The 12,029-nt window shown below is 40.4% G+C and overlaps 1 protein-coding gene across 4 annotated transcripts in view; it reads left to right on the top strand.

Moving 5' to 3' along the window:
* Positions 1–12,029, top strand: part of ADGB (androglobin) — a 133,595-nt gene that overhangs the window by 48,819 nt on the left and 72,747 nt on the right. For all 4 annotated transcript variants that reach the window (XM_054722541.1, XM_054722540.1, XM_054722542.1 and 1 more), the window contains 3 exons: positions 290–380; positions 6,062–6,185; positions 11,048–11,081. In XM_054722541.1, coding sequence (XP_054578516.1) covers positions 290–380; positions 6,062–6,185; positions 11,048–11,081 — 249 coding nt within the window. The remainder of the gene's footprint in view (positions 1–289; positions 381–6,061; positions 6,186–11,047; positions 11,082–12,029) is intronic.

Raw genomic sequence — 12,029 nt, 5'->3', positions numbered from 1 at the left:
CAAGTAATAACTCCAAAAGACATTGCTAATGCTCTCCATTGAGACTCCATTGTTTCATGCTGTAAATCTGAAAAGCAACTGAGGAGTAAGCTAAAGAAATCTCATATTGGCATGACTGATAAGCTTTTTACATTTTTTTTTTTTTTTTTTAGAAAAACAACCTTATGTATTCTAGGACATTCCTATTTAACTCTATTGAAATTTGATGGGTAAATAGCAATGTAATTAGTATTACATGTAATCTTAGAAGATGGAGAAAAAGAACATCATACTGCCTTTTTCTCTTCAGAAATAATACAAAAGAAGCCTGAACAGTTTCTTGAAATATCAAGTCCATTCTTGAATTTTAGAATGACTCCATTTACAATTCCAACAGAAACGTAAGTATGTTACATTCTTCCTTTTTGTTTTTTAAATTTAATAATGGATTTTATTTATTTTTTCAAAGCAGTTTATTTCTTATTTATTTTACATTTTATTTTTTAATTTTATTGGGGTGACATTACTCAACATGAACATATAGGTTTCATGTGTGGATTGCTAACTTACAAAATCTGCATATATGGCCATGTGCCCACCACCCAAAGTCAAATCTCCAGTCACCTCATATTAGGACCCCTTTCTTCCCCCACCCCCTCCCTCTGGCAACCACCACACTGCTGTTTGTGTACATAAGTTTCATTTTTATATTCCACATATGAATGGAATCATATAGTTCTTAGCTTTTTCTGTTTGACTTATTTCACTTCACTAAGTTCTCAAGGTCCATCCATGTTGGTGTAAATGACGCCATTCCATCCTTTCTTATGGCCGTGTAGTACTCCATTGTGTAAATATACCACATCCTCTTTATCCAGTCCTCTATCGTAGGGCACTTTGGCTGTTTCCAACTCTTGGCCACCGTGAATAATGCTGCAAAGAACATAGGGGTGCATATATCTTTGCGTATAAACGATTTAGAGTTTTTTGGGTATATACCCAGAAGTGGGATTGTTGGGTCGTATGGTAGCTCTATTTTTTAATTTTTTGAGGAATCGCCAGACTGCTTTCCATAGTGGTTGTACCAGTCTACATTCCCACCAGCAGTGAATGAGGGTTCCCTTTTTCCACAACCTCTCCAACACCTATTGTTGTTTGTCTAGCTGATAATGGCCACTCTAACTGGTGTAAGGTGGTATCTAATTGTATTTTTAATTTGCATTTCCCTGATTGCCAGTGAGGTTGAACATCTTTTCATATACCTATTGGCTGTTTGTATGTTTTGTTGGGAGAAGTGAAATATGTTACATTCTTTCCCACAAATGCATCTTGCTCTCCAAAAAGTATTTTGTGGTTTGTGTGGATAAAAATAATACCAAATGGGAGCGTTTTGAAAAATATTAATTTAATGAAAAGGTGAAATATATATATAAAATATAGTAGACGATAGTTCTTGGATCTTGTACAGCTTGTGATTTCACTAATCTACTTAATTAACAAACATGTCTTTTTCACTTTTTATGTGTGCGTGTTATGGGCTGAATGTTTAAGCCCTGCTAAAATTCAGATGCTGAAGCACTAACCCCAGTGTGGCTGTTTTTGGAGATAGGGCCTCTACGGAAGTAAGTGTGGTTAAATGAGATCATAAGATTAGTGTCCTCATAAGGAGACAGAGTCCTCTCTCTCTCTCTCTCTCTCTCTCTCCTCTCTCTCTCTCTCTCTCTCTCTCCATCCACTGAGGAAAGGTTATGAGAGGACACAGCTAGAAGGTAGCTCTCTGCCATCCAGGAAGAGTGTCCTCACTAGAAACTGGCCATGCCATCACTCTGACCTCAGACTGACAACCTCCAGAACTGTGAGAAAATAAGTTATTGTCTAAGCAACCCAGCAAACCTAGAAAACGACAACAGGGCACTATATTCCACTTGAAAACAGAAGCTAGCACACTTGTCTTGCCCCACAGAGATGTCAGCTCCTGGCGAAGCTGTATGTATAAGGAAATAACTGTAATAAAGTATAATTGTCATAACAAAGGTATGTCCCAAATGCTATGGTTGCCCCTCCACGAACCTATTTTGCAGAAAGAATTAGAACCCCGAGGGAAGGAGCCCTGATGTCAGTGACTGTGCAGGCGGTGGGAGACCTTGCCACCGGCCTGTGATACAGGTGGCTCTCTTTGTAAATGTCATGGCTCCTCATCTCCCAGTTGGTAGTATGTGAGGGCCAGCCCGGCTTCTCTCCCTCCATCACCCAGATAACCTAATTCAGAGCCACACTTCCAAGCCGTAATGGAGGCTTTTCCTGAGGCCAAAAGTTCCAGTCAATTGCTAGGGAGGTGATTGGAGAGTTAGCCCACCTGCCCTCTCCATCATTTGCTGTTGCGTTGCCCATGTCTTTCCCTGGCCTCTGCTGCCTCCAATTTAAAATTCTCCAGAGAGGCTCCAGGGTAACCTCACAGGCTTTGGATGCCCTCCTTTTTGTCCTAATGGGGTTTGGGGTTCTCTGCTTTGCTGGGTTTTGCCATCAACCTGTTCTTATCTGTCTCTAAGGGATGTGTTACTGTTCTAATCATGGCACCTCTATTTTGCCAGTTCTGTATGATTTTGCTTTTATTTCTTCTGAGACCCCAGTGGGGTTGTAGGTGGGAGGAGTGCCTACAGTACAATACATCTGTGTTCAGTTTGGTGTCTTGAACTGAATGTGTAACTCTGGTGGTGATTCCCTGCTTCTCTTGCCCCCTCATTTGCATTTCACCTGGCATGGCTGTTCTCTCCTCTCTGCTCCTTACCCATCAGGTCCAGAATTCACTTTACCTTAATTATTCTCTAGTTCCTATTCTCTAGAATCAACCAAACAAAAGCAAAACAAACAAGAAAAATACCCCAAAATTTGTGCATACAGCAGACTTTTTTTAATGGCACATGGAAAGTTAGGGTAGTTTGAGGGAGGTATTATATTTTGGTCCTATTTGAGTAACCCAGTTAATTAAAAGAGAGGATTAGGTACTCCAGCTTTTAAATCATTCAGCCACTCTACTACTGGGAAATCCCATTGGCCACCATTCTCCCTAGTCTCCAAGCTTCTCGCCATGTTGCATAGTCTTGTCCATCTTCTCCTCAGGCTGGTTCTCTCCATCTCTTCAGTTCTCATTCAGAGAGCAGGCCAGACCTCCATTTTGGTTTTGTGCTGCCTCCTCACAGACGGTGTTCTCAAAGCACTTCTTACGTCACCTTTCCCTTACCCCTTGATCTAGCAAGTAATGTGTTCTGCCAAGATGTTTCCTAAATGAATACCGTTCTTCCCCCAAAAGGATTAACCTGTGAAACTATTAAAGTAATATGCCTCAGTTTTTCATTGTCTTTCTACGTAGCAGATCTTTATATATTTAACAACAATTATATACCTAGTAGGTTTCTGGACAGGTAAAGAGAATATTGTATAGGTTATTTTCCATTCCTGTTAGACTTTTCAGTTACAAAAGCCAATGTGGCTTCTTTTTCTACTAATTCTACCAATGAATTAGACTTCCTGCCATTTTGGGACAGAAATAGTCCTAACTATTAGTATAATATAAATGACACAAAAGCTATCATCATTGTTGTCATTAATTTGATTTAAAAAAAAGTCATGTTATGTCAACTACTTGTTTATGTTATAAATATACACTGAGTGGCCAGATTATTCTGATCTCTGAACGCATAATAATCTGGCCACTGAGTGTATATACTATATAATAAAAGGCTAATATGTAAATTGTCCCCTTGACCAGGAGTTCAAACAGCAGGCAGGCCAGCCAACCACCCATGTCCCCTCCCCTGGCCAGGCTGTGGCCGGACCCCACCCATGCACAAATTCACGCACCAGGCCTATATATATATATATATAATGCGTTCAGAGATGGCCAGATTATTATGCATTCAGAGATCAGAATAATCTGGCCACTCAGTGTATTATACAATGTCTTTTCTTCCTAAGTAGAGCATACTCTAAGGTTTCCTTACCTAAATGAATCATACTGAGCATTGTTGCTCTGCTGTTTTTCTTATGCCAGAGGGACTTCAAGAAACCATACTTAACCAACACTCAATGACCCCCGATGACCGGCCTTTTCTGGAATGTGTTTGTTTGGTTGGTTTAGTTGTAGTTTCAGTTTTTCTTTCACAGTTCCGATTATTGTTTTATCAGTGCTCAATATTGTCTGCTTCTAGTAACTTTGCTTCCTCCAAATTTGGCCCTAAATTTTTGGGTGCAATGAGAAACATCACCAAATTTTATGGCTTAAATATAATTAGAATGGGGACCTTAAGGATGCATATTGGTCAGATATTTTGTGGATTATAAGAACGGAGGCTGAAAGCCAATGGGACAAATTTTCTCACAGTGCAGAATGCCACCCAGACTTCTAAAATCTCTATGTCAACAGGGATCACAAGCAGGTTTGTTTTATAACCAGAACTCCTCAATCTACTTTCTTACTTGATTTTCCTAGGCCTCCTTTCAGCTTTATTACCTGATTAAGGTATATTGACTTCTATCACCCAAGTCCAGGTGACTAACACTTGATTTAATTCAACTAACCTGCTTACCACTTAAAACTGTTACGAATTTGCTAGCGTATTTGCTTTATCTGTCAGACGCAAACACGAAGATACGTGAATGGCATTTTATCCCATGTGGGAAAGTAATATCCCTTCTCCCGCTTTGCTATAGAATCTCAGTTCTCAGATCAACATAAAAGCAATTCCCCCCCCCCCCCCCAAGCCCTTGAAAGTGACTGCTACCACTATTGCCATTCATTGGAACAGTCCCTGTGTAGCAACAAGCCAGACTCACCCCCTCTTGGCTCCTGGCCTTGTTTGTCAGAATGGAAGCCTCATAAATATGCTTGTGCTGCCCTCTAGTGGCAGCTTCAAGGAAATCGGAGACTTGTGGCTTCAGGGGGATTAAGAAGTTTTATTGAACACTCACTGGCAAGGGGAAAAAATCAAAACGTTTAGGAAGTCTGTGTACATGAATTTAATTTTATCTTTGAACACACTTATCTAAAAACATATATGTATACATATATACTAAAACAAATGTCTTTTTGTTGAGCTTATAAATTTTTCACTATGCAATGATGACTTGGAGTCATATTTGCAATTATTTGAAAGGAAATACTGTAAACTTGGGTAGTTACTATGAAAGTTTCAGTTATTAACTTGAGTGCTCATCACTCATAATTAAATTTGACTCTGAGCTCTATTTCCCTCATACATAACTATGATGCTTAGGTAAATCAATTCTAACTGTGGTCAAATTCCTATGTTCTGTTCATCGACATTCAAAATTGATAGCCGTTGTTTTAAAATAAATAGTGCTTCAGAAAATTTTTGCACAAGTGCATTAACTGATAGAGGATACTTCTTTGGTCTTATAGAAAGAAGTTTAATGTTGTTGACAGGAAAGAAATACGATTGGTTGTAAAAGAATGACAATGATGAAATGAACAAAATCATAACATTCTGTTGTTGACAACTTCAGCTAGTTAATATATAATGAAACATTATTCAACAATCATAAATAAGGAAATCTTGCCATTTGCAACAACATGGGTGGACCTTGAGGGTATTGTGCTGAGTGAAATAAGTCAGAGAAAGACAAATACCGTATGATCTCACTTATATATGAAGTCTTAAAACAAAGAAACAAACAAACAAAAAAGAAAAGAAAACACTAATTCATAAGTACAAAGAACTTAGTGCAGTGGTTGGTTAGATTGGTGGGTGAGAAAAATGGGTGAGGGGGTCATAAATTGCAGTTATAAACTAGATGTCCTGGAGGCAAAATGTAGTAAATAACACTGTGTGTATATTTGAAAGTTACTAAGAGAGTAGATCACAAGAAAAAAAAAAGTAAGTTTGTGTGGCTATGGAAGTTAACTAGACTTGTGGCGATCATTTTACAATATATACAAATTTCAAATTATAACTGAAACTAATATTATGTTATATGCCAATTATATCGCAATAAAAACTGCAGTTGTTGATCAGTAACTTTAAAGAAGAGATAAGATAACAAGTTTGTTTTTGCTTTCCATTAGTCATTTAGTACAATCTGTTATTAAGAAAGGGATGCCTCCAGGATCTGGTTTATCTTCCGTTCCGGAAAATGATGAGACCTGTACCCAGTCAGATGTAAGTCAAGTGACAGGAACTACATCTCCGGTAACTACGTTACTCTTACTCTTGACCCAGTTCTTAATTACAATTGATGTTTCTTCCATTGTAAAATGTGGAATCCCTTGTCACTTCCTGCGTGTTTCAGGGTTCCTGTTCAGGTCCGGTTTCTGGAGAAGGCGGCAATCAAAATGAAGAGACTGGAAAAGAGTTCATTTGGGTAGATGGGGGGCCAGGCGGGAGCCCACCTCTAGTGGGAGGACTACTCCCTGCTCTGGCCTTTGCCATCCCTTTTATTGGGGTTCTGAGATACATCCATATCCTTTAGGCAGGAAATTCCAATAATAGACAATCAGCAAAAATTTACATACGATTAACAGGTGAGAGTTGCTTGAACTACCAATGTCTCAACTAAACAATGAGTGACTAGCTCTGACCATTCAGAGCGATTAAGGTTGACCAACATTCCGGATTCCCTTTTCACATTTAACTTCCAATGTCTCAATGTTCGGTTTCCGGCAGTAAAATATATTCTACATAAAAAAGATGTGTAACATGCATCTGAACAGAATAAAGAGTACTGTTACAAGAAGCTTCTTAGGTATCCATCACCTGTATTAGCAAAATGAATATTCATCGCTTACAAAAAGTCTCCTCTGTGTCTCCCTTCTGAGTTGTATTTGCCATTCAGAGTTTGGCATTAATTAACTCCATACACTTCCAATTTTCCAATTATCTGATCATTTATAAACCACATGTAACTTATTTTAATTGTTACATAATTGTGCTTAAATGGACTCTTGTATTAATTCTCCTGGGCCTTCATTCACTGAACCTTGTTAATGAGATGCATTTATTTTGCCACATGATCACCATTCACTCATTTCACTGGTCAAAGACATTTAATGTATAACTTTCACAGTGGTACCGACCATATCCATTGCTTGCTGTTCAGCGGTACCAGGGCTATTCTTGAATGTCCCTGAACACATGCGCAAGAGTTTTTTTTAGTTCCAGAGTTGGTAAACTTTTATATGTCATGGCTCCCTTTGTCAATTTTCTAAAACTTTAATACACAATGAAAGCAAATCATCTCTTTCTGTGTATTAGTTGAGTATTTTTGATAGGGAACAGGGGAAGGCAATATAGCTGTCTGGGTTAGCACTGGGAGGACACACAAGTTCACCATTGGGTGGCTGAATGACTGCTAAACACAGTTGCTAGATAGTTGGCCAGCTGCAGGTCACAGGACTTTCTGTAGACAGAAAGATGTCACCACTTGAAATCTAACAATGGGCCTAATTACTGCTTTAATTGCAAAGTAGTGATGAGTGATATTTTAAGATATTTGCAACAATTGGAATATAATGTAAAATAATGTGATTTATTTTCTGGGTAAAGTCACAATTATTGAAAATTGAAGAAATGTTGAGTTTCAGCTAAAGATGTATTTTTTAAAACATATCTATGTTCATGAACTCCTGAAATCTAAGCACTGGCCCTGTGCACACTAGACTAGGAAAACCTGCTAGGATAAGAATCTGGTCATAAGGCATGTATCTGTTTAATCTATATTAATAAAAGGGTAATATGCTAATTAAGACGGACACCTTCCAGACATCCTTCCGGACAAAGCAGCAGTGGCTGCGAAGGCCAAGGCATGGCTGCGAAGGGCCCAGGCTCAGGCCCACAGGGGCAGCAGCATTGGGTAATGGGGGCAGTGCCTTCCCCTGATCTGCCAGGTCGCCTCCGCAGAGGGAGGCCAGACTGTAGTTTAGACCGGGGGCCGAGGCAGAGGTGGTTAGGGGCGATCAGTCCAGCAGGGGAGCAAGTTAGGGTCAATCAGGCCGGCAAGGGGGCAAGAAAGGGGTGATCAGGCCAGCAGGGGGCAAGGTAGGGGCGATCAGGCTGGCAGGGGGACAAGGTAGGAGTGATCAAGCCAGCAGGGGGCAAGGTAGGGGCGATCAGGCTGGCAGGGGGACAAGGTAGGAGTGATCAGGCCAGCAGGGGGCAAGGTAAGGGCGATCAGGCGGGCAGGCAGAGGGGTTAGGGGTGATCAGGCAGGCAAGCAGTTAGGAGCCAGCAGTCCTGGATTGCGAGAGGGATGTCTGATTGCTGGTTTAGGCCTGTGTGGGATGGGGCCTAAACCGGCAGTCAGATAACCTCTGAGGGGTCCCAGATTGGAAAGGGTGCAGGCCGGGCTGAGGGACCCCCGCTCTCCTCATGCACAAATTTTGTGCACCGGGCCTCTAGTGTTAAAATAAAATACCAAGCAATTTTCAATATTGGTGTATGCTTAGCCACTCCTGTCAGCCCTAGATGAGAACTGTCTTTGCTCCATATCCTGGCCAAGACTTAGGTTGTCTGCCAGTTCAACTTTTGCCAGTGTGGTGGGTGTGAAAAGGTATTTGTTTTTAATAGGGAATATATCCACATGTTCAAAAACAGAAATATAAGGCATGCATTACAAAGTCTTAGAAGTCTTGCAGCTTTCCCCTTATATTCTCTTCTCAAAGTGTTAGAGTCTTAATCTCTTTATCTATTGTATTGACTCTATCATTTAAACATTCTATTGAATATATTTAACTTTCCTATTTTTAGTTCCTAAGAGCTCTCTCTTGTTCTTGATTATATTTTTGTAGAAGTTTATTATTTGATAAATGAATATCCTCTTATCTTTCTGATGGTAAGATGGTAATTTTTAAACTAATTAAAAAATTTCCCCTTTGTTTCTGTTTTCTATGAATCTCCCCACCCACACACATTAGTGTGTGTGTGTGTGTGTGTGTGTGTGTGTGTGTGTATATGTATGTGTATGTGTATATATATATATATATATATACACACACACACACTAGAGGCCCGGTGCATGAAATTTGTGCATGGGGGGGGAGGCAGTGTCCCTCAGCCCAGCCGGCACCTTCTCCAATCTGGGACCTCTCGAGAGATGTCCGACGGCCCATTTAGGCCCAATCCCAGTAGGAAAAATCCAGGACTGTTGGCTCCCAACTGCTCACCTGCCTGTCTGCCTGATTGCCCCTAACCACTTTGGCCTGCCAGCCTGATCACCCCCTAACCACTCCCCTGCCAGCCTGATTGATGCCTAACTGCTCCTCTGCCAGCCTGTTTGCCTCTAACTGCCCTCCCCTTCCAGCCTGGTCACCCCTAACTGCCCTTCCCTGCAGGCCTGGTCCCCCTCAACTGCTCTCCCTGCAGGCCTGGGTTTCCCCCAACTGCCCTTCCCTGCAGGCCTGGTTGCCCCCAACTTCCCTCCTCTACCGGCCTGGTCACCCCTAACTGCCCTCCCCTGCAGGCTTGATCGTCCCCAACTGCCCTCCCTTACAGGCATGGTCCCTCCCAACTGCCCTTCCCTGCTGGCCATCTTGTGGTGACCATCTTGTGTCCACATGGGGGCAGCCATCTTTGACCACATGGAGGCAGCCATCTTGTGTTGGAGTGATGGTCAATTTGCATATTACTCTTTTATTAGATAGGTTGCATATTATTCTTTTATTAGATAGGATATGTGTGTGTGTGTGTGTGTGTGTGTGTGTGTGTGTATATATATATATAATGAATTATATATATATATATGAATTATATATATTCATATATATATATGAATATATATATATATATATATATTCATATATATATATGAATCTTTCCTCAATTGTCTTGTGACACAATTTATTGTACATATGCATTTAAGGAATTTATGACATTAAAGAGCTACCCATTGGAAGCAACTTTATGACACTGATAGACCTTGTCAACTGGTAGCTTTAATGTAGGATAATTGGGGATGAATGAGCTTCATTTGAAGGTGGGATTAGTTCCAAATGTCAGATTCCCTGAGGCTTTCCCTGGACTCTGGTCAATTTATTCAGTTGAGGGTCCTCTAATCTCCCTCCTGGGGAGGAAGGGGGTCACAGGGATTGGCATGCACTACCCATTAATGTTATTGAAGCCAAGCAGTACAGAATTACTATCAAGGTTCAGAACGTGGACTTCCTCTCTACATTGTAGACTCTCCTGCTTCCCATGGCATCTGTGAACCCAGATCTGAAGGTTTTCCAAGTAATTTCTTCACGTGTAGCAATTTCCAGGGCCCTGTTCAGGCAGAAGCAGGATAGATGTTAAATGGATTAGAGAGAACTGGAGACTTATCTGTTCTTTATATAGATTGTCAACCCCTTTCTGAGTGTTCAGCCCATATCTCTTTTCTCTATTTCTCAGATACCTGCTAATTGTGTCTGGGGTCCTGAGGCTTGGCTTGGCTGGGCTTCTTTCTCACTAGCACTTAGCTATTCAGTTATCTTTATTATAGTATCACCTCCATTCACTTTACATTATCCAAAATATTGTTGACATTACCCATCATCAGCATGTACAAATTTAAACCATTTTAACTTCTATACTTATTTTAATTGTGTTAGAGTGAACAGGTTGTAAATGTGAATTCAACTTAATTTCCCTATTAAAATTTTGAGAATTCATTTTTATAATTTAAAACCAGTCTTTTTATGATCTGTCCACTAATTGCCTATCATAACTTCATTATATTCAATCTTTGTTAATAACAGGTACCCCATACTAAGTTATATATCTACTTAGGGATATTATTGTTTTAATTTAACTTTTATTATAAAATTAAATCATGGAATGCCCTCAGATAGTCTGTATTTTAATGTCAAATTTAAATCCTCAAGAAATTATTTAAATAAATTCACCTCTTGAATTTTAAGATTAAAAAATTCTCTGTTTTACTGTATGCTTTAGTATTTTCAGAAATCAATTTCTAATGTTTAAAAGACTGTATTAACTTTTAAAAACTGTGATGCTTTAGAACTATAATGTTTTGTTCAATTTATAAATGGTTTCTTAATGTGCTTTTTTTCAATTCATAGGGCAATGTTTACTCCCAAGTTATACATGGAAAAGGTAAGTGAATCTTCTCATGACTTTGCCTCTTGACAGTTTTGAGCTCGCCTCCTGACTCCCAGAAGCCTCTCTCCAGGGTCTCTTCTTATGTAATGAGGCTAATCTGCTCTGGGCTAGAAAAATCAGATAATCTCACTTGTTTAATTCAAGCTTAACGTCAAAATAAAAGGCAATCTGATTAGCCCCATGAGTAAAGATCATGTGTTTTAATGCATGCATGTTTTGATCAAAGCACTAAAACATATTAGTTCTTGAACAAAGAAGACTTGGCCAAACCCCAAATCCCCAAAAGTGTTGATAGCAAATTTAGGTTCAAGAAGTCTATAGGAATTTTGTGGATTTATCAAATGAGCATGAAATAAGATCATGAGATTACTGACTGTAGGAGCAATTAAGTCACTTACTGAAATGCATTGATTCTAATAAATCTTTCAAATTTTCATTTCTCCTTCTGTTATCCAAGTTATCCCCTCTTATATAAATATGTCTGTCTATTGCAGAATTTAAGTACATAAGCTAGCTAATTTCTGTTATCCTATCTAATAAAGAGGGAATATGCTAATTGACCCTCATGCTGTCACAAAGATGGAAGTGCCACAGCCAATAAGGAGGGAATATGCTAACTGACTGCCCCGCCCTCAAAGATGGCAATGCCCACAGCTACAAGATGGTGGCATCCAGTCCCCTCAACCCTGCCAGGGTGGCAGGTGCGGCAAGGCCGAGCCTGCCCCCAGGCGGGCCCGGCTGCTCCACGCACCTGCTTCCAGAGTCCCCCAGTCCCCTCAGCCCCCGAGAAGCCCAGGGCTGGCCTGAGGCACAGGCAAGCCTTAGATGGTGGCTGCCCAGCTGCCAAGGGCCACCCGAGGCTCAGGTAACCAGGGCCAGCCGAGGCTTGTGCTTCTGGCATTGGCAACAGCAGAGGTGTGATGGGGCATTGCCTTCCCCTGA

The sequence above is a fragment of the Eptesicus fuscus genome, chromosome 10 (genome assembly GCF_027574615.1).
Source record: "Eptesicus fuscus isolate TK198812 chromosome 10, DD_ASM_mEF_20220401, whole genome shotgun sequence".
NCBI lineage: Eukaryota > Metazoa > Chordata > Mammalia > Chiroptera > Vespertilionidae > Eptesicus > Eptesicus fuscus.
The sequence above is the reverse complement of the archived record's forward strand: the minus strand, read 5'-3'. Positions and strand labels throughout refer to the sequence as shown.